The sequence below is a fragment of the Phocoena phocoena genome, chromosome 1 (assembly GCF_963924675.1).
Source record: "Phocoena phocoena chromosome 1, mPhoPho1.1, whole genome shotgun sequence".
NCBI classification, from domain to species: domain Eukaryota; kingdom Metazoa; phylum Chordata; class Mammalia; order Artiodactyla; family Phocoenidae; genus Phocoena; species Phocoena phocoena.
Genome location: NC_089219.1, coordinates 20,087,814 through 20,110,483, shown reverse-complemented (window position 1 = coordinate 20,110,483; position 22,670 = coordinate 20,087,814). Strand labels below are relative to the sequence as shown.

At 45.9% G+C, this 22,670-nt stretch overlaps 2 protein-coding genes across 3 annotated transcripts in view; one reads left to right on the top strand and one right to left on the bottom strand.

Annotated features, from left to right (window-relative positions):
• The window catches only part of AUNIP (aurora kinase A and ninein interacting protein), a 32,916-nt gene extending 23,424 nt beyond the window's left edge, over positions 1-9,492 (top strand). Inside the window, exons 2-3 of the mRNA XM_065880812.1 lie at positions 6,732-6,873; positions 8,424-9,492. Of these exons, the coding sequence (XP_065736884.1) occupies positions 6,732-6,873; positions 8,424-9,271 (990 nt within the window). The 3' untranslated portion in view covers positions 9,272-9,492. The remainder of the gene's footprint in view (positions 1-6,731; positions 6,874-8,423) is intronic.
• A 604-nt stretch (positions 9,493-10,096) lies between these two features.
• On the bottom strand, positions 10,097-22,174 carry MTFR1L (mitochondrial fission regulator 1 like). Of its 2 annotated transcripts, none has more exons than XM_065880834.1 (7): positions 22,093-22,127; positions 19,143-19,284; positions 18,615-18,719; positions 15,473-15,582; positions 15,038-15,249; positions 13,502-13,823; positions 10,097-11,442 (listed from the first exon to the last, which is right to left on the bottom strand). In XM_065880834.1, exons 2-7 carry the CDS (start codon positions 19,164-19,166, stop codon positions 11,337-11,339), a joined length of 879 nt encoding a protein of 292 aa, XP_065736906.1. In that variant the 5' UTR covers positions 19,167-19,284; positions 22,093-22,127; the 3' UTR covers positions 10,097-11,336. The 2 variants fall into 2 exon arrangements, with proteins under 2 accessions (XP_065736906.1, XP_065736897.1); XM_065880825.1 differs by having other exon boundaries at positions 10,425-11,442; positions 22,121-22,174.
• Positions 22,175-22,670: the final 496 nt, after the last annotated feature.

Below are 22,670 nucleotides of genomic sequence, written 5' to 3'. Positions count from 1 at the left end.
ATAGATGAGAGAGACGCAGGAAAACCTAACTCTCAGAAATGGCTAAAGCTATCACCTTAAACACCATTTTCAGCTAAAGACAAAAGAAGATGTTGGGGGTGGAGAGTCAGTTATGAGAGGTTACCAGGAAAGACACAGTAAACAAGGGTAAGGTTGTTATGCAGATGTAAGTTGTTGCCTTCTCCATTGATGAGAATTTCAAGAGATTTAGAGTCATCCTCTTCCTGGTACAGAGAGGAAGACGGCCTTACAAATGGAGATTTCCCTTAATATAAATGTCTCTTACAAAAGGGTAACTTATACTCAGAGCTTTTCCTATGTCTGCTTTTTCTTAAAAATAATCAGCCTAAAATAATCCTTATGCCAAGGAGGCATATTTTGGGGTGACAAATTCTGCTCTCCTTCAGTATATCTCTATCTCTATCTGTATCTATATCATCTATATTACACACACACACACACACACACACACAATGCTTCTATTCACAAAGTTGACATCTAGGCTGATTCGCAGAGTTGTCCCAGAGTGGGGATGCCCCCTCCATTGTGTTTCAGTTGAGGCACCTACTTTCCCATTTAAGTGAGCACAGTGCTCTTCTTTCTTTCATGGGACTGTCATCTCTACTATTGAGAGGGTCACATGTGGCCATTCCTATTTTGGAAGTAGTTAAAGCAGGATGTTTAAACAGATTTTCAATAAATAGTCTTTATTAGGGCAAAACTGATGATAAATGTACTAAACATTGTACTACAATGAACTCTGACATGCATGACATCCTTTAAGTGAGAAAAATCTCATTAGCGAGAAGCACCTTTGTATGAGACGTAGCGTTGCTCATGGGTGTAGACATATCAGGTGTCTAGTTTAGGAGTTGTGATACTTAGAAGAAATTGCTTTTCTCTTATCATTGCCGAATTTTCATTAGGTTTAGATGAAAAAACAGTGCCAGGTCGTTCTAGAGAAGGTTCTTGCCATAATTTTCTATTGTTAGATTACTTTGGGAGGAAAATCTTCACAGTTTTCAATGGGTGTACCCTGCTGTGTTCTAGACCTTATGTGTGTGAAAGGAAAATCAAAGTGGTGTTGGTATTGATAAGAAGGCTCTCTAAAATGGAGCTGGGAGGCCATTAAGGAAGTGTGACTTACGCACATCTCAGCCTGGATGGAATCTGACCTTTTGACCACTTATTGTCCTAATGAAGACATCCAGAACATCTGCCAGAAACTCAAGATACTTAGCGGACTCTTACCCTAAAATAATTTGTGATTCCTTAAGGACAAATATTTCCTGACTCACGTCAGAGTCAACCACAATTCTCGCCAGGCAACTTTGAACAACCTCATGGCTTTTTGTCTTTATAAGCCCCTCTTTCTCTTCTCTGGAACACTCTTTAGGTTTTACCAGAATCTATGTCTCCCAAATTGCAATTCTTAAGATCCCCTCCCAAAAAAACTTTTCTTACTTGCAGCCTTCTGCATTGTTTTTTGGTCTATATGTGTGACATCAACTACAGTGACAGGAGCTCATCTTAACTTGATCACAGTATTAGAAATGCTTTAGTTCTTTTCTGACAGCTTTGTTGATGTTGAAAATGTAATGAGTAGGTATATAATAAACAGAAACTGGAATGTATCCTTCCTGTATGTCTACTTTCTTCCTAAAACATTTGTTGAATTGAGTACCTAGTGTGTGTATTAAGCTGGTTGTGTGGAGGATAGGAAAAAAGTATGTGAATCAAATGTTGATCCCAGGATTTTGTAGTGTTAAGTCTTGAAATACCGAGTTCAGAAGAGGAAGAGGTCACATCTAGCTGTGAGAATCAGGAATGCTTGGCTCTTAAGTTGAAGAATAGGTAACATTTCAGAGTTGGGTGTGAAAAAGGCCCTTCTCTGTGAGGCACAGAAGTGAGGAAGGTGAAGTCCATAATAGGGACTGGTATCTAGTTGAGTATTATGTTAGAGTGTGCATAAAGGGTTTTTGGTAATGGAGAAAAAGGAAGCTGAAATCGTATAAGTGTGGGCAGTCTAAGAGTCTACATTTTATGCTATAGGTTCTTGCCAGAACAAGATGGTATGATCACAGTTGTGCTTTAAGATTTATCTAGATGTTGGGTATGGGACTGATTGAAACAGGTAGTAAATGGGGGCCTGACCAGTCAAGAGACTGTTATTCTAATAGTCTAGGACTATGCAGAGTTTATGAAATTCTGAATTAGGGTAATGTATTATTTTTTTTGAGGGTTTGGAAAGTTTGAAGCAAGTTCTGAATTAATACTTTGTTACTAATTCAACAGAGGTGATTTTTATTGTTGGCGATGATGAGAATTCAGACAGCTTTTCTTGGTTGGACTCCTTAAACAATCCTCCTTAGGGCATTCTTATTAGGTAGTATCATCCTTTCAGCCTGACTTGAATGAGGCATGGAAAAAAAAAAAAAAAAAATGAGGCATGATAGTGACTAATGGGAAAAGGTTTTCATTCAGAATGTCATCAAATTAGTGCCGTGAGAGACTAAAGAGGAAGGGGGGACTTGATGTTGCTTTCTGTGATTTTAGAAGTGGGAAAAGATGAGTATGGGCCCTGGGAAGCATAAAGGAAGAGGTAGCATGGCAAAAAGAACTAAATACACACATTCTTGTATTTCAAAGCTGTCACTTTATATGGAAAGTGATACTTCATACACAGATTCAAGACCAGAGTAACTATTATGAAAAAAAGGGAAGTTGGATCAAATTATATACCAGGCTTGAAGACCGTATGAATCAAAAAAAAGGAATTGGTTTAAAAGTAGAGCTTTAAGGGCTTCCCTAGTGGTGCGGTGGTTGAGAGTCCGCCTGCCGAACACGGGTTCATGCCCCGGTCCGGGAGGATCCCACATGCCGCTGAGCGGCTGGGCCCGTGAGCCATGGCCGCTGAGCCTGCGTGTCCGGAACCTGTGCTCTGCAACGGGAGGGGCCACGGCGGTGAGGGGCCCGCCTGCCGCAAAAAAAAAAAAAGTAGAGCTTTAAGACAAACTTGCAGATAGAATGAGGGCTCTACAGAATTTAAATGCTATGGGGGCATGAAAACATTTTCTAATAGTAAGAGAGGTGATGTATATGATCCCAGATTTGCTTTGCTACTAGAGTTGTGAGTATAAGAAAGGATCACTTTTGGGGTAATCCTTGCCCCCCCACCCCAAAGCATCATTCTCTGTAGGAACACGTCATAGGGGATCCTTGTAATATAGCAAGAGTAGCAGGAGCTCCATAGTTGTAGGAAGTCAGTTTTTCCTTCTACCACTATGAAAGAAGAAAACGATTGGGCCATGAATGTGATATACCAAAGGATTAGAGATTCTTTAGTTTTGGAGGGAATGTGCCTCTTGAAGTTAGGTTCTTCAGGGCATTCTTGTAGGGTAAAAATTGTCAATATGTAGGCTGTGGCTTACCATGGGGTTTGGTCCTGTAGGAACCCGATGCCTATTAGATAGGCCTTCTTATACTATGTAATGTACATACAGGGGCTGCCTTTATTTTGAGGTAGGGATAATCAGCTGAAGGGCTTTGTACCTGGGTCCTCCTCAGTTCCAGATTACCTCCTCTCACTCACAGTCTTAACATTCTACTGAGATAAATGTAAATACACGAAGCCATGGATTTTCTGAGAGGTCTATATCTGGGGCAGTATTACTCCTGACATCGCTCTGACCCAAGGATGGAGTCTAATCCTGATAAGTATGGCCAATTTGGTAAAAAGCTTATTCCCAGACGTTTTGCTAATTGAGGTCTTAACTGTTTTCCGATAATCTGTAGTTTTCTATAAATTGTCGTTATAGGATTTAGCATACATGTAGTAATTTAAATAACTATTACTAGTTTGTCTGTTTTCCCCCTTAAGCTGTAAGCTTTATCAGGGCAGAAACACTTGTTTTGTTCATCACTGTTTCCTAGTACCTAGCCTATAGGTGCTCAGATACTTGTTGGCATACTAACTCACATTATTTCACATATCTAGGATGTGTCTCCCATACAATTTAGAGAGCCATGTGCCTGCTTGGGTTTCCTCATAGCATGGGGGCCTGGTTCCAAGAGTGAGCATCTCAAGAAAGCAAGGCAGAGAAGTGCATGGCATTTTTATGACCCAGTCTTGGAAATCATGTAGTGTTGCTTCTATCATACTTTATTGGTCAGGCAGTCACAAAGTTCTTCACCAGTTCAAGGTAAGGGAATATGACTCACCACTTGATGGGAAGAGTAGCAAGGGCAAATTATAAGAAAAGCATGTGAAATGGGAGATCTTGGATTGGTCTTTGAGTTGCCTTTGAATTGGTCTTTGATTGTCTTTGAAAAAGACAATCACAGTTGTTTGCAGTTTTCATCAAATTTGGAAAAATTTGGGCCATTATTTCTTTAAGTATATTTTCTGCCCACTTTCACCTTGTTTTTTTGAATTCTCATTATATGTATGCTTGATACCCCGCAGACCATTAAGAATTTATTTTCAGTTTGTTTCTCTCTCTGCTTCATTTTGGATAGTTTGTATTGCTGTGACTTCAGGCCCACTGTTATTTTTTTCCTGTAGTCTCTAATCTGTTGTTAAGCCCATCTAGTGAATTTTTTGTATGTTCTTTTTCTCAGTATTTTCACGCTTTCCTTTAAATCCTTGAACATATTTATTGTAAAGTTTGTCTGCTAATTCTGTCATCCCTGATATTTCTGACTCTGTTTCCATTTAACCGATCCCCCACGCCACCCCCCAGCCCCCATTATGGATTGTTTTCCTGCTGTTTCACATATCTAGCAATTTTTTGTTGTGTGCTACATTGCTGGGTATCTGGATTTTACTGTCTTTAGAGAATGCTGAAATTTGTTTTGGCAGGTAGTTACTTGCTAATCAAGCTTGCGTTTAAGCTTTGTTAGGACAGGTTTGGAAGTTTTGCTCTGCAGCTAGTTTAGCTCTACTGCTAAGGGGTGATCCTTCTGCTAATTCTGCTGAATGCCACTGGTATTAAAAAGGTCTTTCCACTTTGCCTAGTGGGAACTCTCCCAGCCCTGTGTGAGCTCTGGGAATTGTTCATCTTGCAGTTCCTGGCATTTCTTTGTCTGGCCTCACGGGGTTTCGCCTAACACACTTGTAGGTTAGTATTCAGTAATGGACTGAAGGGATCTCTATGTAGATTTCTGGATGTATTTCTCTGCACTGCAAATCCCAGCCACCTCATCTTCCCCAAATTCCAATCTCAGTCTACTCAATTTATCAAGACTGCAATGCTTTGCCTGAGTACTCTCTCTATACATTGCATTCTGACAAGTGCTTCCAAGCAGAAAGCTAGGGTGTCCCAGGGTTCACCTCATTTGTTTTCCTGCTCTTGAGGATCACAGTTCTGCACTGCCTGTTATCCATTGTCTAAAATCAGTTGTTTCATGTATTTTATCCAGTTTTGTATGGTGGAAGAGAATGTTCCATACCAGTACTCCCAAGTCAAAGTATGAATTTTACATCCAGAATTTCTTCCATCTTTTAACCACTTAAAGTACATTTTAGTTTCCAAATGTAAAAATGAAATGAAGTCAACTTTGGGCTAGAATTAATAATTTGGGTTCAAGTTTCAGGCCTACTTCCAACTTGGTACATGGATATTGGCAAATCTCATTTCTTCTGTGGCTTTCACAGCCAAATTGAATTGAATATAATCCTATTCTCCCTACTTCTCAAGCATTCCATAACAAGCAGATGGAAACAAAACCAAATTACATTAAATAAGGATGAGGTATAAAAGTTGACACATTCCAAACCTTTCTGGCCCATCTTCCAGTTCATACTCGAAGTATAAAGGGTGGGGAGATGAAAATGTAGTAAGACTGTTGCTGTTTCATTGTTCCTCCTCTGAATAATAGCCAACTATTATTAAATGCTGTATATGTGCCAGAACTTCGTAAGCCTTTTATGTGAATTAACTCACCAACTCCTCGTAACTGCCCTATGGGCTTGGTACTATTATTGTCCCCATTTCACACATGAGAATGAGACAGAGATCAGACAACTTCTAGAGGGTCATGCAGCTAGTAATTGGCAGTGGCAGAATTGGTACTGGTTTGAACAGAAGCTGTGTGACTCAGGAGCCATGCTGTTAACCACTGTGTGACTATTTGAAAACGATTAAAAATGTATCAACTGCTACTGATGTAGAATCATTAATTATCTATTATTTAAAAAGTTATTTACTTATTTATGTATTTGGCTGCACCAGGTCTTAGTTGCACGCGGGCTCTTCGCTGCTGTGTGCACATCTTGAGTTGCGGCACGCGGGATCTTTGTTTTAGCTGCAGCATATGCAGGATCTAGTTCCCTGACCAGGGATCAAACCCGGGCTCCCTGCATTGGACACAGAGTCTTAACTACTGGACTGCCAGAGAGGTCCCTAGTTTCATTAGTTATCTTTAAATATAAAGGAGAGAATAATATCACCTGTGGAATCCCTTCCTGTTTGTTTAGTCAGCCTTCCTGATTTCCATGGGGAAGCAGAAAGAATGGGCTATGGTTGGAATATGTGATTCTTGAGGAAAAACAAACACTATCAGTTGGCAGAAAATGGTGGAAGGCGATGTACAGCAAAGACTAGAGGATATGAGTCGAATCCAAGAGGTCTAGTGTGTTTCCAAGAGGGTAACTGGTGTTTACTGAATCCTGTCTGGCAGCTGTTTTGATATTAATAGGTTTCTCTTATTCTTTTTCTCCCCCTTCTCAGACACATTTAATCAAGTCAAGTACCAAAATGCTAACACTCTTTCCTGGAGAGAGAAAGGCTAACTTTTCTTTTACTCAAAGAAGTCGTCCACCTGCAGGCACTCGGCAGACCAGCATTGCTTCCTTCTTCACCTTGCAGCCAGGTATGGTGACTGGACTGGAAACAACCAGGGACCAAAAAGGAGTGCATTTATTTTTCCATGCTGGAATATCTATGAGAAGTGGTGCCATTAGTGCATTGTGTTGAACTTAGCTGACCTATTAGAAGATGTTTTAAAACACAAGAAAGCATCGTCTTTTGGAAAGCAATATATACATACTTTTACAAACATACTTTTCTGGTTCTGTTTATCTCAGTCAGTCTAAACAGAACCAGAAAAATATTGGTATTCCCTGACAGAGCAGTGAGGAAAGGCATACTTGGGAGTTGGGGGTGCAGAGGGGAGCTGATGTTCCATTAGTAAGATATATGTCTTGGATTGGCCACAATTAGCAGTCTGTATAAGATTAATTGATAATTGATATGTCTATATGAAGCTTCTCAAATTAATCAAAATTCAAAAGAGCTCTTTTCTTAGAAAGCTTGGCATAAAGTTGGCTTGTGTTTCATCATCCTTTGGCAATTCTTTGTTTGCATGTTCCTCTTCAGGGGACCAGCTGCCTCAGACCAGGCTGGGGCTTACAGAGCAGGGTTCTTGCCAGTTGAAGGGTGCTGGGAAGAGAGCTCTAACTCTTGGTGCTGTTCCCAGGATTGCTTTGCATAAACCTTCAAAATGCCTTCTCCCTACCACAAACAAAAACTTAAACTCTTTTGCTTTAAGTAACAAGGGCAGATTTTTCTCAAAACCACTTTCCATTTCAAAATTCTGATATTTTCTACATAGTCTGTATTGAAGTCTTAGGCCAGTTGAGAACGCTTTTACAAAACAATTTCTGTAGTATATTTCTTGGAAAGGAGAGAAGAAATCAGTCATTAAGCCTTGTTTGTAATTAGATCTTAGCATAATTTGGTGGGGGGCAGTAGGAATTCCACGTCATCTATCTTTAAGGCAGACAGGATCCATTCCACACCTGATAAAGTAGACAGGCTGGACAGTAATAGTTTTTTTAATTGTCCTTTCTACTGATGGACTTAGCATCTAATTGTGTCTTTACTCCCTTTCCCATGACATTTTTGGGGAGCAGGAGACCCATATTCTTTCTCACTGTCACCAGAAGGTTTCTCAGCGTTGGCTGGTCAATGTGATCTTTGAGACTTTACAAAAATGGTGTATATTGAACATGTTTCTCAAAGGATACTATCCAGGGGTGATATTTGGCCAGGATCACTATTTAGCAGAAACTACGTTAAATAAAAAACAAAAGCAAAACTGATGTGGCCTATGTTAAACAAACCCCACTCAACTGGAAAAGTAGGCTGTGGTCTGACTGTGTAACATGTTTGACTTTTATTAGGTAGGTCGTGGGAAGCATCTATATATTTGAGTAGGGGAATATAAGAGCTGTGTTTTAGATCATTCAGGAAAGAAAAGAGATTGAAAGCAGGAAGATCGGCTACAAAGATCTGTGAAGAGTCCTAAGACTCCTGCACTAGTAGTTATGGTAGCTGATACTGATTTCAGGAAAAGCCACCTAAATCCTACTCAGGTGGAGTTTTCCTGCAGAATAATATTTGTTCGTCTTGTTTTACTAGGAAAGACAAATGGTGGTGACCAGAGGAGTGTTTCTTCTCATATAGAAAGTCAGACCAACAAAGAGTCTAAGGAAGATGCAACCCAGCTAGACCATCTGATCCAGGGCTTGGAGGATGATTGCATGGCACCCCCTTTAGCCACTTCAACCCCTGCAGACATCCAGGAAGCTAGACTTTCTCCTCAGTCCTTCCAGGCTTACCACCATGGAATAGGAAGCCCATGCGTGACTGTGCTGTCTTTGTTCCAGCCTGATACCTTTGTCTGTGCTGGAGAGAGTAAAGCATCACTGGCCTGTTCCTTCACCCAAGACCTGGAGAGTTCTTGCTTACTGGACCAAAAGGAAGAAGAGGATTCTTCCTGGAAAAGGGAATGGCCTTATGGATCTAAGAAAAAGAACTATCAGAATGTGGAGAGACACAGTAAAACACCTGGGCACAAGGGCCGTCAGCTCTTGGATAAGACTAACTTGGAAAAGGTGTCTGCCAAAAGAAACAGGCAGGCCCCCATCCTCCTTCAAACATACCAGGATTCCTGGAGTGGAGCAAACAAAGAAGCAGTGAAACAAAGCTCTTGTCCTATTCCTGTGTTTTCCTGGGACAGCGAAGAGAATGACAAGGACTCCTGGAGTCAGCTTTTCACCGAGGATTCTCAGGGCCAGAGGGTCATTGCCCACAACTCTAGAGCTCCTTTCCGAGATGTAACCAATGACCGAAATCAGGGCTTAGGACAGCTTCTTAACAGCCCTTGGGCTCAGTGCCAGGATAGGACCACGCAGTTAAATCTGCAGCCTGATTTGCTCTTTACCCAGGACTCTGAAGGTAATCACGTTATCAGGCACGACGTCTAAATGTCTGTCTTTGTGAGGGTTTGGTTCCAAAAGTACCTTGAAATGACATATAAGAAAGTATCTTCAGGGGGTGAGTATATTGGAGTAGGGGAATGTAAGATCTTTGTTTTAGAAAGGTCATCCAGGAGAATGATCTTGGGTGGGAGGGAGGCATGGGATGATGCTGTTATTACTGAGCATTTTCTTTGTGTAAATAAAGCAGGTGGCCGCTTGTTGAGACAGTATGATTGGCATCATGCCCCTCCCTGAGGAGGAGGTGGCTGGTATATTCCCTGCATGAGTCTATGGTGAACACTGAGGAGGCAGGGCAGGTGCTCATCTCTCCACTGAAGAGCCTGCTACTCAGCCTGCACAGAGCCACCTCTTTGCCCTTTCAGATGCCTGACTGGGATACTGCTTTTTATGGATGTGTGGTCTTTTAATCTCTGGCTGTAATCTTACCCATGCGACCTAAGCTGTGACCATTATTCTTGACACTTGAGTGATAAGGCAAATCTCCCAGACCCAGGTGTACAGGGGCAGGGAGGATAGAGAGAGAGGTAGATGATTAGGTAGTTTTGTTATTTTATTTTTGTGGTAACTAACTTTACAGCATTTTAAAGTTATATACTATATGTTTAAACATCTCCCTAAAAAAGGCTGACCTATGTAACGATCTAAATGGGACTATATCATTCTTCTACTACAAGGTGGGAGAGAACTCCCATTGTAAAACAAACTATGAATCCAAATAAATGTTTACAAAGCTGGCTCTGCTGGTTAATTAAAACTTACCAATTTTATTTTTGAAAATGCAACTCTGCTGTCATTGCCATGGGTCTGATCTGAACACAAGTCTAATTTGACTTGTGTTCTCCTCAAGACATCCACTAGGTGGCAGTTTCCCGTGTTGCAGGTGTGGTACCTAAGAGGCTTAAAAATAAGCCTCTCGGGGGCAAGCTTGCAAGTTATAAGACGGGACCGGCTTTGAAAGGTTAGGGCAAAATCTCTCTGTAAAGAAAGAGATAAGAAGCTCCCTAGGGAAGCCTTCTCTTCTAAAGGCAAGGGGAAGCCAGGAACCTGTTTAAAGAAGTTCATATACCTTAAAATTAATAGAAATTCTATACCTGTGGGAGATACTGGGTGATCACGACTCAGAGATGGACACAGCAAATGCAATCTCTCTCCAAATCCTTCCTTTAATGTCAGGTAGTGCTTCAACCCAAACACACACAGGATACATACTGTAGAGAAAAGGGACCTGAGGGCATCTGAGTCATGCATGGTGTGGTAGGTACAAACCTTGGCCCAATGCAAAGGAGCAGTTAAGGGCCTGGAAGAAGGATGGTACTCTCTTTCCCATCTCCATTTCTCTTTCCTACTGGACTTACACTAAAGTCCATGGAAGAGAAAGAGCTTTCAATTAGTGGAACCAATGAGGGCCCAGGGCCTTGGAGGGTAGATTTGGTTGTACAGTATTACAAAATATATTTAAGAAAAAACAGCCCAGGCCTCCCAGTAGCCCAAGTGTCAGCTGGTCCAGTGGCTCGACCTCTACATGTAGGTGTTGGACAGAGAAGGGGGAGAGAGTGATTGCTGGGCACTGGTGTCAGTTCATGATGGAGCAGCATAAGATTTTCCCTGCCCTGTGAACATGTACATAAACATAGCCCCCTCCCCTCAGCCCTGCTCTGCTGCAAGGAACTGGCTGAGAGTAAGTGACAGCTGGGCACAAAGTGTTCAGTGAGACCAGTTATGGGGTCTAGTGCAGTGAAGTCAGTCATTCATTTAGGACCTATTTTCACACAGGGGCAAGGAAAAACCAGAAACTTCTATCTCACCCTTTAAACTGGGACATTCCAACCTACACAATTACCTGTAACGTGTCTCAGCTCAAAACAGGCAGCTTCTGCTAAGGTTTGAAGTACAGAAAACATATAATGCAGCTCTTCTCTTAGTCCAAGCTCTAGCTTTTGGCCAGACTGTTGCAGATTTCTCATTGAGAGGCAGAAACATCTGCAGTGAGGAAGGCAGCTATTGAAAGAATTCCAGGAGCATGAGACTGAGTTTGCAGAGCTGAGTGCCATCAGTTTCCTTTTCTACTGATATCTTCTTCCTTCAGCGCAAACTTCCTCCTTAGGACCTCAGAGATAAGGAGGGCTGGGTCTTCCTCCTTCAATAAACTCCGGTTCCTAGAGACACAATAATAGCTTGTATTTATTGAGTACTTACTCTGCCCTGGGCAGTGTTTTGTGTGTTGGAATACAATCTCATTTAATCCTCACAACACTCTTGTGAGGTAGGAGCTACTACAATCCTTTTACAGATGAGGAAACTGAAGCACATTGAGGTTATGAATTTACCCAAAGTCATTAGTCACTCAGTAAGTGGTGAATCCACAGTTCAGAACCAAGCTTGCTGGTTACAAATCTCATCTCTTAACTAGACGTGTCTTTGCTATTTCCTAAAATGGCTACAAAATGTGGGCAAACCTGTTGGTATTGGCCTGTGGTGGCTAAGCTTCTGCTCCCACCTTCTGGCCCTATCTTTTCTTAGTAGCATTTCCCCAGGTCAGCAGGGGAAATGACTGATGACTCTTGGCTTTTCTGACATTTATTCGTTCTGGGGAAAAGGTGTGCTGAGGATTTACTATTACCTCGTCTCCCTGTCAGGGAAACTAAGAGGTTTTTTATAAGCAATCCAGAATTTATAGTAAAATGTTCACATCATAAGGGACCCGTGGGAACAAAACCAGTTTCAGATTAGGGTAGGTTCAAATTACCTGATAACATCAGGTATTTTCCTGGAAAATAGTTGCTTGAAATTCTAGTGAACTCTTACATACATACATCCTCATGAAAGCATTTTATTGGTTATTATGCTAGATGTAAAGGCCAAGATTGATTATTAAACCTTGAAAACAAAAAGAGGAACTGCCTTCAGTCTGTCACATTTCTGAACCCTGAAGATGGCGCTACTTTCCCGTTCTTAGTCATCAAGCCAGCTCCTTAGTCATCAACCCCCAGCTCCTTCTATCAACAAAGGAGGAAAGGGCCCAGGACACAAGTGAGAGGAAGGGCTTGGCAGTAGGGGGTCACAGATCTAATATGGTACAAGAGGCAGGTATAAGAAAGTTGGAGAGTCCAATCTATAAAACATTGGCCAGAAGAAAAAGGCTCAGTGTGGCCCCAAAGCAGCAGCAGCAGCTGAATCTGGGAATGCAGGAGACCAAAGAACTGCGGGTCCGTATGGCCAGAGAAGGAAGGTAAAAGTAACTTTCCTACAGAATCGACTACCAGGACCCTTGTCTAGTTTTCGGAAGAAAATGGGGCCACAAAGGGATCCTTGTGCGAGGTGAGTCACTATTCCTTTAAGAGGAACTTCGTCAGCTCAGGAGACAGCCCTCACCTCCCCACCCCCCAAAACAGCTTTTTAACTGCATTAACAAATACAGCTGCACATCTGGTCTCTGGATTTTGAGGTCTGGATGTCAAATATTTCAATGCCCAGGAACCTGCATTTGAATAAGCTTTTCTGGTATGTCCTGTGCGGTAGGGAAACACTGCAAGGTGGTGACTCCCTCAGGCTGGAGCTCTAGGGCTTCTCTGCTAGATGAGTTTCTCATGGTAGGTATTTCCCACATCCCCTTACACTGACATCAGAAACACCTAGAGCTCTACTCCTTGGGTGTTCTGCTTTGTTAAGTTAAGGTGTATTTTTTTAAATAAATCTGAGCAATTCTGATAGGCAGCCAGGTTTAGGAACTACCTAGGAGTCTCAAAAGCCTTGTTCGTAAATCTCTGAATTTGCAGGGCTGATTTGAATAATGGACCACGGTGTTTAAAGGAAATGTTCCTTTCACCAAATAAGTCTACTTTTTTGAGATACTAAAATAACTATTATGCAATTATGTTTTGAAGGGTGGGGCATGGGGACACTTGTCAGTAGCAGTATGAAAACTGAAGTGGTGAAGCCCCTCTGGGGGACAGAAGCTGGATTAGATGAGCCTTCTTGTAAAATCCCTATTAGTCTAACAACATTTGGTTGGTAGGTCACCCCAACCAAATGTAAAGTGTTGCTCTTTCCTCAAACTGGGGACCCAGGCACGAGCAAGCAGGCAGCAAGCTTTGTGAATGGAATAACACATGACTACTATTGAGGACTTACTATGTAAGTACTTTCTATTAGATAACTGGCCACAGGCAACTTAAACAATAAACAGATCATCACAGCTCCTTATAATATACTTACAGATCTTGGCTCTGCTTCACCCGGTGAAAGTCCTTTAGGATACCCATCATATCTGCAAAGCTGCTGGCCTTGGACAGAGAGACGCAGTCATCTTCTTCAGACGAGCTGCAGGTAGCCTTGTGTTCTGGTTTGCAACATTCAGGGCTGGCAGAACAAAGCAGGGGGACTGATGGAAGCTCAGGGACCTCTACCTCGGTCTCCTCGGTGATGTCACTAATGACAAAGGAAGTTGTAGAGTGGAATGAGGATCCAAAACAAGGTAAGGGAGAAGAGACATTTGAACTTCCTGGAGATAAGAAATCTGGCGTTAATGAAGCCGAAGCTGAAAGAGAAAACAATAGGCATGGATGGACATTGGGGCTAAAATACAGCAGTTACATCTCCCTGCAAGCACTGCCTACCAAACATTCATTTCCTACGCTGACACCATGACATCCTGGGTTCCTCCACTACCTTCCCCTCTCAGGATCTCAAGAAGATGTAGCAGTACTGGGCTCTTCCAGTGTTCCAGGAGGGCAGAAGAAAACCACCCCATAAGGGCCTTGCCTCCTAAAAGCTCCCATTCTGCAGTGGGCTGTGGAGTGACAGCACTCTTTAGATTGAAGCAACAGTGCAGAACCAAGGCCTGAATTTGTCGTTTTCTCTAACTAGGCCAGTGCTTCTGACTGTGCTCCTTTGAATCCAGCTATCTGTGACTGAAAGAATTGTTCTGAAGCAAAAAACCAGAGTGGTGATGGTCCTCCTAGTGCCCAGATTTTAATGGATAGAATTTCCTCAATTTCTAAGTTTCTAGGGAACATTCTAGGGACAAAAAAGTAGCCAACAAATATAAATGGAAAATTCACATCCATTTCCTCTATAACACTGCCATATGAGGGAATTAAATACATGAAGATTTCAAAGAGAACACCGTGATTTTTATGTGTTCTAACAACTGGCAAGGTTTGGGAGCTATGAATACGAGTCAGTGAGGAGCAAAACTGAGAATGGGAGGAATATGAGGGTTAAACACTGAGCACCTTGGGAGAGATCCACCTGTTAGTATTTCCTGCATCTGGTCATCCCATTCATTTCCAGTGGTTCTGCCTTAACTGCAGACAGAAAGGTGGAGGAATGGGTGGAGGGTCTCTGCTGGAAAAGGCAAGGAAAGGGGAGATAGGTGCTTACAAAGAGGAATGTCTCTTAGTTGTAGGGAATGCTTATTTCTCATATTGAAAAGGAAAGCCATGAGCACTCATGGAAGACATGATCTTAAAGACACTTGGAAGAGAGTGTTGGTTTTTGTGGCCAAGGCGGGGAATCTGCCTGGGGCCCCAGGTTAAGTGAAGATTTTGTTCCTAACCCAACCAGTCAGCCCCAAAATGGCTGACGGAAACCATCCAAAGATTGTAACAGGCTAGCCAGGCCTCATGGCAACCTCAGAGCCCTAGGCCCAAACACCCCCGAACCAAGGACCATCCTTATCCCTATCCTGTCCAAAAGCTAAGCAAAAAGGAACAGCCTGCTATATCCTGGTCCTAGCTCAGGGGCTCTTACCTGCATCAGCTGCCACTATTTTAGCAATCTGGCTGCGCAGGTGGCTCAGCTCCTCCTGCAGCTCTGTGGTGCGGCTGAGGGCTGGCAGGGCTGGCTTCTTAAAGGCCAGGAGCCTCTCCTCCGACCCACGGAGGTTGGGCACTGAGGCATTGCGCTGAATGACGATCAGAGGGCTGGGCTTCCAGGTGTGCCTCAGGGGGCGTGTATCGCTCCTGGACCAGGGAAAGACAGTGTGTCAGAGAGAGCGGGCCCCTGCACTGCTTCCAAAATTCCTTCAACCACTCCTACACGAGTAATACAGCCAGGTTCTGCTCACACTCTGAGCCCACAGCTCTCATTCCTGTTGCCCGCCACCTCTCACTCTTCCTGCTGCCTACCACCTCATCTGGGAAGAAGCTTTTCATTCCCCAGCCGGCAGGCTGTTGCCTCCGCTACCTGACCCGGGCATAAGTCTCCTCTTCATCCGCAGCAATCCAGGCGATGTCAGCCAGAGTAGGGACTGGGGGCACATCCCTCAGACAGAGGTCAGAGATGTTGGGCAGGGTCTGTAGGGAAGCAAAATTCATCAACATTTACTGCCTTCACGATGAAACAACTGGAGACTGAGAAAAATACAAAGGAGGAACACCTAATGTGTAGGGAAGTCTTCGTAGAGGAGGTCCCAGTTGGAAATAGCTTGACTAAGAGGCCAGAAGCAAGAGTCTGTGAAATTACAAGTAATTCAGCATGGCTGGAACTGGATTGGTGGGGTGGGGAGTTGGGAGAGACTGGAAAGTGAATTAGGAGCTTGATTCTAAGATCAATAATGAGCCACTGGAAGATTCTGTGTAAGTAAGGATCAGATTTGAGGTTTTAAAAGATTACTCTGGCTACTGGTTGGGAAGGTGCAGAGACCAGTCATGAGCCTGTTGTATCCTCCAAGCAGAGCACGGTGGCCAAGAGCAGGGATGGGACCTGTTTTTTTTTTTTGCGGTATGCAGGCCTCTCACTGCTGTGGCCTCTCCCATTGCGGAGCACAGGCTCCGGACACGCAGGCTCAGCGGCCATGGCTCAGGGGCCCAGCCGCTCCACGGCATCCTCCCGGACCAGGGCACCAACCCGTGTCCCCTGCATCGGCAGGCGGGCTCCCAACCACTGCGCAACCAGGGAAGCCCCGGGACCTGTTTTTATATACAGTGTTTTACTGGAAAAATGGTCATACCCATTTGTTTAAGTATCATCTGTGGTGGCTTTTAAGCTATAACAGCAGAAGTAAGTAGTTGTAATGGAGAGCAGTATGGCTCAGAGCCTAAAATACTGGGTTGGCCAAAAAGTTAGTTCAGTGTTGTTGTTTTTTTTAATTAATTTATTTTTTGGCTGTGTTGGGTCTTTGTTGCTTTGCGTGGGCTTTCTCTAGTTGTGGTGAGTGGGGGCTACTCTTCATTGTGGTGCACGGGTTTCTCATTGTCGTGGCTTCTCTTGTTGCAGAACACGGGCTCTAGGCTCACGGGCTTCAGTAGTTGTGGCACGTGGCTCAGCAGCTGTGGCTCACAGGCTCTAGAGTGCAGGCTCAGTAGTTGTGGCGCACAGGCTTAGTTGCTCCGCGGCATGTGGGATCTTCCAGGGCCAGGGATCGAACCTGTGTCCCCTGCATTAGCAGGCAGATTCTTAACCGCTGTGCCACCAGGGAAGCCCTAGTTCAGTTTTAAGTAAAAAATAAATGACATTTTTCATTTTCACCAAGAACGTTATTGAATGTATTCACTAACCCAATGAACTTTTTGGCCAAACTAATATTTACCCTCTGGCTCTCTGCTGACACCTGGCTAGAGCAAAGGGGTCTTCAGTGGTACTGGCCAGAGTTCCTTTTTAACAGAGATGCCCGCGGCCTAAGAGTGTCTTGCCTTCTGGTTGTGAGAATACAGGTGCAAGGACATGGACAATCTGTTACAGCAACAGGAAATTTCTCCTGGCAAGCTCCTTACAACACCTTTGTAGCTAACTGGGATCTACATGTTAAGGCAACAAACACTGTTAGAAGCAAACTTGATAATCTGACTATTTAGATTTAAATTAAAAAAATTATACAAAAGGAATCATAATGTAACTCCTTAAATTGCTCCTTCACCCAAATGAACAACTAGGGAACAGAGAGACTGAGTGACACCATGTTAAATGAAAAATTAGGAAGGTTCAATTATGTACTTACTGATTACAACAAAGAAAGAACCATGCATTTAGAAAAAGATGGAAAAGAACTACACTAAAACATTAACAGTTATTGTGCCATGACTGTGTGATTATAGGTAATTTGTTTCCCTTTCTCCTTTTTTACTTTTCATAATTTAATATTTTTATATGGGTAAATTAAAGAATAATAAATCAGCAAGATTCCCTTCAAATATTTAAAGTAATCAATTTACAACAAATCTAGAGATAATTTCTCAAAAATCCACCTATACATGAGTTAAGTTCAGATGTTTCTGTTATAGACTGTTTGGTAGGTAGATCAGGAGTTGATAGCTCTGGCTTTTTGATAGGGAACCTGGGTCTCACAGGAGTGAAGTGATACTCCAGGGTTACAGAGGAAGACTTCCACTGACCCAGGAGCTAATGCTAAGATGGGCCATTTAGGGGAAGCCTCCATCTGCTTTCCTTGATTACCCAGAGTGCTCCTCTGCTATTGGCAATTAAATGAGTTAACATATATATAAAGTACTTGGCACAGAGCCTGGCACATTGTATGGGCTCAGTAAATGTTAGCTAGTATTACTAATACTACTCCTGCTCCGTGGGAGCCCGTGCCCTTGATCATCTCTGCCCAGCAGCGTGCAGGCAAAGGACTGGAGGGGCTACAGCTGAGCGTGGGGGCAACCCTGACAGACACACTCCCTAGCTGTCCTTCCCTTTGCTCCTGATGCTTAAGGCAGCTAGGGCCACTTCCTGCCCTACACAGTAACTGGCAATCTGGGTCAAGGGACAACACCCCTGCAACCCACTCCTGACTAATACCAACCCTGACACCAATTCAGAGACTCCAGATCAAGCTCCTACACAGACTTTGCAGCTCAGCCATGTGACATACAAACTCAGCTCCTTCATTTTTGTTTCGCCCTGGGCCCACATCCTTTCAGGCATATATTTCTGTCTCCTTTGTGTAGGCAGAAAGCTGAAGTATCTCTTTTGTGTCCCAGCTCCCCAAATGCACACACCTTAACCATCTATCCTGGAGCTGATGCTTAACCATTAGCTCTCAGAGGGAGGCAGCTGGGACTAATAAACGTTACTTAGCTTTCCACTGCACGAGGGGTCTTACTCACTTGGGCCAGACAAGAATCTGTGCTGCAGAGTGGGTACTAAAGGCCCCCTAGGCACAGAGGTGAGACTGAAATAGCCCAGTAAAGGAATGGCTAGACTTGGCCAGAAGGAAGAGGATGGGGCATAATGGCCTCAGGGAAACACTGAAAATAGGTAGCTAGAAGAAGTGACCAGGAAAGCAACCTGCCTTGGCAACGCCAAGGAGTCTGGGGCACAGAAGCAGCACCAGCCTCCCATACACTCTGAGCCTCTACTCTGCCTGCCCTTCCAGCTCACTTACCTCAAAGGATGCCCGGGGACATGGCTTCAGGGGCAGGTTGGTCCCGATTCTTCTCACTACACTTCGAGCAGCCCCATGCGGCTTGTTTTGCCAGATCGGGATGGTCTAGAGCAGAAAGAGACAGGGACAGCCACAACCTCAGAGAACATCCAACTACTGTCCCCATCCTCTCCCCCTGTCCCCTTTAGCAGGGGCCAACCTTCACCTTGGCCAGCCACCTAAGGGGACACCTGCTGCTGTCGAGGCACGGTCAATGCTGGGAGGGTCCAGTGAAAGAGTGAGGGATTAGCCGGGTGTAGGGATCAGCCAGGCTGCCCTCCCTTCCCTCTGCACAGAATGATGGAAACACATTGACTCCTTAACTGCCCCAAGATCATAGTTGGTTCTGCCTTGGGGGAGGGGATGGAAGGGAGGACCCTTCAATTCCAGGCCTGGGTTGGGGAAGAATTAACTTGAGAATCTCAGAACTGCAGCAGGTCCAGTGCTTAACCTTCCCCACCACACCCTTGCCCTGGGAATGCCCCTTACCACACTGGCTTCCATTCCTGCCATTTCGACTGGCTCCTGCACTTGAAGGACAAGGCAGCCACAGGGCAGCTCTGGAGGCTTGGGGACGCAGGAGGCGTGACACCTTCATATCAGGCCATCTTAAGGAACCAGACTCCTCTTCCTGTGAAAGACCCCCCACAGGAGACTCAGTAGCCACCACACAAGCCCCACAAAACCAGGCCCTGCAGAGCCATGACTAACACTGAGGCTTCTCTGACATTTCACAGGGGGAGAAAACCAGCCGAAGAGGCTTCCCTCACTCAACAACAAATCCAGACCCTTAAAGGTTCTATTTCAGATTCGCTATACGAGCTTGGCCAACCCTGGGAGCCTTCCTGAGCCCTTAGGTTTTCGGAGGCAAAACTTCTGAAGAATATATATGTATAACTGAATCACTGTGCTGTACACCAGAAACATGACATTGTAAATCAACTATAATAAAAAAAATTTTTTTTTAAGTTGATAAGAGAAAGCAAACTTCTTAAGATGTAAACAGAACCCTTTGGAAGTTAAAAAAGCTCATGGGAAAGCCAGAGTTGTAGGTACCATCCAAGCCCAACATTCATTCCTGGGGATAAGATGTAAAAAGGCCAGCATGTGCCACCCAGCCTAGCGCTGCTGGGCCCCCATAAGGGTGAGAGGTAAAACAGACAACAGTACAAAGAACAGCCAACCACCAGTAGCCAAACCGTCTACTGGGCTACAGGGGAAAAGAGCCAAGTGTTTATCCTGGCTCAGCCATCTACTGGCTTAGTAGCCATAGGCAAGTCACATGACCTTTCTGAATGTTGGTTTCTCCATCTGTAAAAAGATGACAGGAAGAGCTGCCACTCTAAGTTACCTTAAGAGTCAATCAGTGAAACGGGATTTTAAAGTACTTAATGAACTGTTAAAGCAAGACACAGATGGGTGGAGTTGCTGCTGACTGGATTCCTCACAGCTGCCCTTGCATGGTGAGCAGCTGCAGTCTATGAGCTCATTCAGTCCCTTGTTCATCAAACACCAACAATACTCACTCTGTGGCAGGCCCTGTGCTGGGCACTGTAGGGGCTATGGAAGGAGTAAGACACAGCCATGCTCTCAAGGAACTCATACTCTAGACGAGAGATAGGACCTGAATACATAATTCTAGCAGAGGCTGAATATCACTGCTTAAGAAAGGCACAGCAGGCAGGTGGCCAGGTGAGTTCAGTCCCCGGCCCCAAGGCCCCAAGGTGACTTCAGAGGGGGTACGAAGGGAAGGGAAACAGCAACACCACCACAGGTCTAGGAAAGGAATGTGAAGAGATATGTAAAGAGCAGAGTACGGTAAGGCCGCAAAGGTAGATGGTGGGGGGTGGGGTGGGGTGTTCAAGGGCTGGGAATGCCCTGGGTAAGAAGTCACTGGGGAGCCAAGCGCAGCCTCTGAAGAGGGGCTGGGCTGCGCTGACCGAAGCAGCTCTTTCTGGAAACCTCCCTTGGAGGGTCTCTCTTCTACCGCTAGGAGAGGAGGTATCACTCACTCACTTTACGATACATGAGGAAAAGAAGCTAGAGAGAGGAAAGGACTGGTTTAAGGTCACTCAGTGGTCACGGCCGTAGAAAGTCTGCAGACCCTGCTGCCTCCTGCACGGGCTCCATCTTCTCAGCCAATTCAAGCCTTTTATCAAAGTCCTTTTGTGTGCCAGGCTCTTTGCTGAATTTCAGTGGCTGCCACAAGCTCCATACAACACTGTTTCCCTGTGTTTCTCACTTTAGTCACTGCAGCCACTTCCTCTCCAAACTCACCTCCAAACTCAGCTGGGCCTAACCCTCACACGACAGCCAGGGGAATCTCTCTAGAACACAGTGCTAATCACATCCCTGCCATGCTTCAAACCCCCCTATGCTTGCTAGAGCCAAGAGGATAACGTCTAGACTCCTCAGCATGGCCAGCAGGCCGTCCCCAGTCAGGCCCAACCTCATCTTTCTCTGCCCTGTGTACCCAACTCCCCGCAGCCTACAAGGCCTGTCCACTCCGGCCCCTGCACACTTCACAGCCACACCTGCTTTCGCCTTGCCCTCCAGCCACGCTGGCCTTGTCCACACTATTGCCTCTGCTCGAAACACCAGCACCCCCTTCTCCAAGCTCATCCTTAATCATTTCTGGAGCTCAACTCGAGCATCGCCTCCCCTTCCCCGCCCGGCACCCCGCGTTTCCTTCGAGCAGCAGTAACTAGGTAACGGTGTGCTGTGCAGTTTGTCCGAAGGGCGGGGACTTCCCAAGCACAGCCCAGCGCTCGCTCAGTACACAGCAGGCACTCGAGCATTTGTTCAATTAAGACACGGAGCAACGAGAACGCCAACTTAGCCTTGAACCCTCCACAAGCGTCTGGCTAGAAGACGCCCCCAGCTCGCTGGCCGCGCCGGCTGGTTCCCACCACCTCTGCGCGCGCACTGCCCCTTCCGACGCTGCTGCCCCAGTGTTTACACGCGGTCCCCCGCCGGAGACGCAGCGCCTCCCGAGCGGGCCTGGCCGCATCACCCCGGTCCCCGCCGAGATCGCCGCGCTCAGCGCAGTTCTGCGCCGGGGGAGCCGCCGCGGGGACCTTGCCCGGGACACGCCTCCCCTCCCCCGCAACAGCCCGACCCGACAGGGCCAAGGTCGGCCAAGTTTTCCCCGCAGCTCGGGCGGCCCTTGGACCCACAGGCCCGGGGCCGGGTACCGGAAGGAGCGAGGAGGCGGCAGAAACGAGAAGCCTCTGGTGCAGCTGGGTGACTCGGGCGAGCAACTGCCCCTGGGGAATCAGTTTCCCCCCTGACATAGTGAGGCGGACGACACGGGCTCCCGCGAGAACCGGCGCGGGCACAGCAGCCGCGGGCACCGCACAGCGCCCGGCACTAGGCCGCGCGACAGCCGGGCCGGAAGGCCGCGCTCCCTCTCCGAGGCGGCACTCGGACCTAGTCTCACCTCACACTGCAGCTCCGGACTCACTCACCTCACGGCCCCTCCTACCACAGCGGGCCGCCCAGCCTCAACCGCCCTCACTTCCGCTGACCCGCCCCCCGGAAGCGATCCCTAGCAGCTGCGCACCGAGCCGCGGCGGCGCTCGCCCTCGGAAGGCGGGCCCTGCTGGGGGCGGGGCGAGCGAGGGCTCTGCGGGGGAGGGGCGGCGCACTTGCCGATCCCGAGGGAGGAGGCACGCCCACCCGAGGCCGCGACCCCGCCTGTCAAAGCCCTGGGGAAAAGCTGATTGCGCTTGGAGATCCCTGAGGCCTGCCTGGTCTCATCCGCCGCTGGTCTCGGCCTCCTTGGCGCTCTCCGCGCTTAGTCCCGAAGCGACTTCTGGAAGGGGTCTGAGTTGCTATTCGGCCCCCCAATTGATCGGTGACTGCTGTCCCCACCCCTAGTGCAAACTTCAGAATCCTCCCTCTGGCGTTCAAGGCCCCAGACTTACTGCTTGGTTGCCTCATCTCGCCCTGGTGCCTTCACAGTTCATGCTTCCCAGCCAAGACCCTCTACAGTCTTCTCTGCAGCAAGAATGCGCC

Excerpts from the sequence above, each read along its gene's own strand:
- MTFR1L (XM_065880825.1), bottom strand. The coding sequence starts at position 19,166 with ATGGCAGGAATGGAAGCCAGTGTG. Across the intron at positions 15,583-18,614 it reads GTCCCCGGGCATCCTTTGAG|ACCCTGCCCAACATCTCTGA; the intron begins GTAAGTGAGCTG and ends GCTTCCCTACAG. Across the intron at positions 13,824-15,037 it reads AATAGTGGCAGCTGATGCAG|CTTCGGCTTCATTAACGCCA; the intron begins GTAAGAGCCCCT and ends TTTCTCTTTCAG.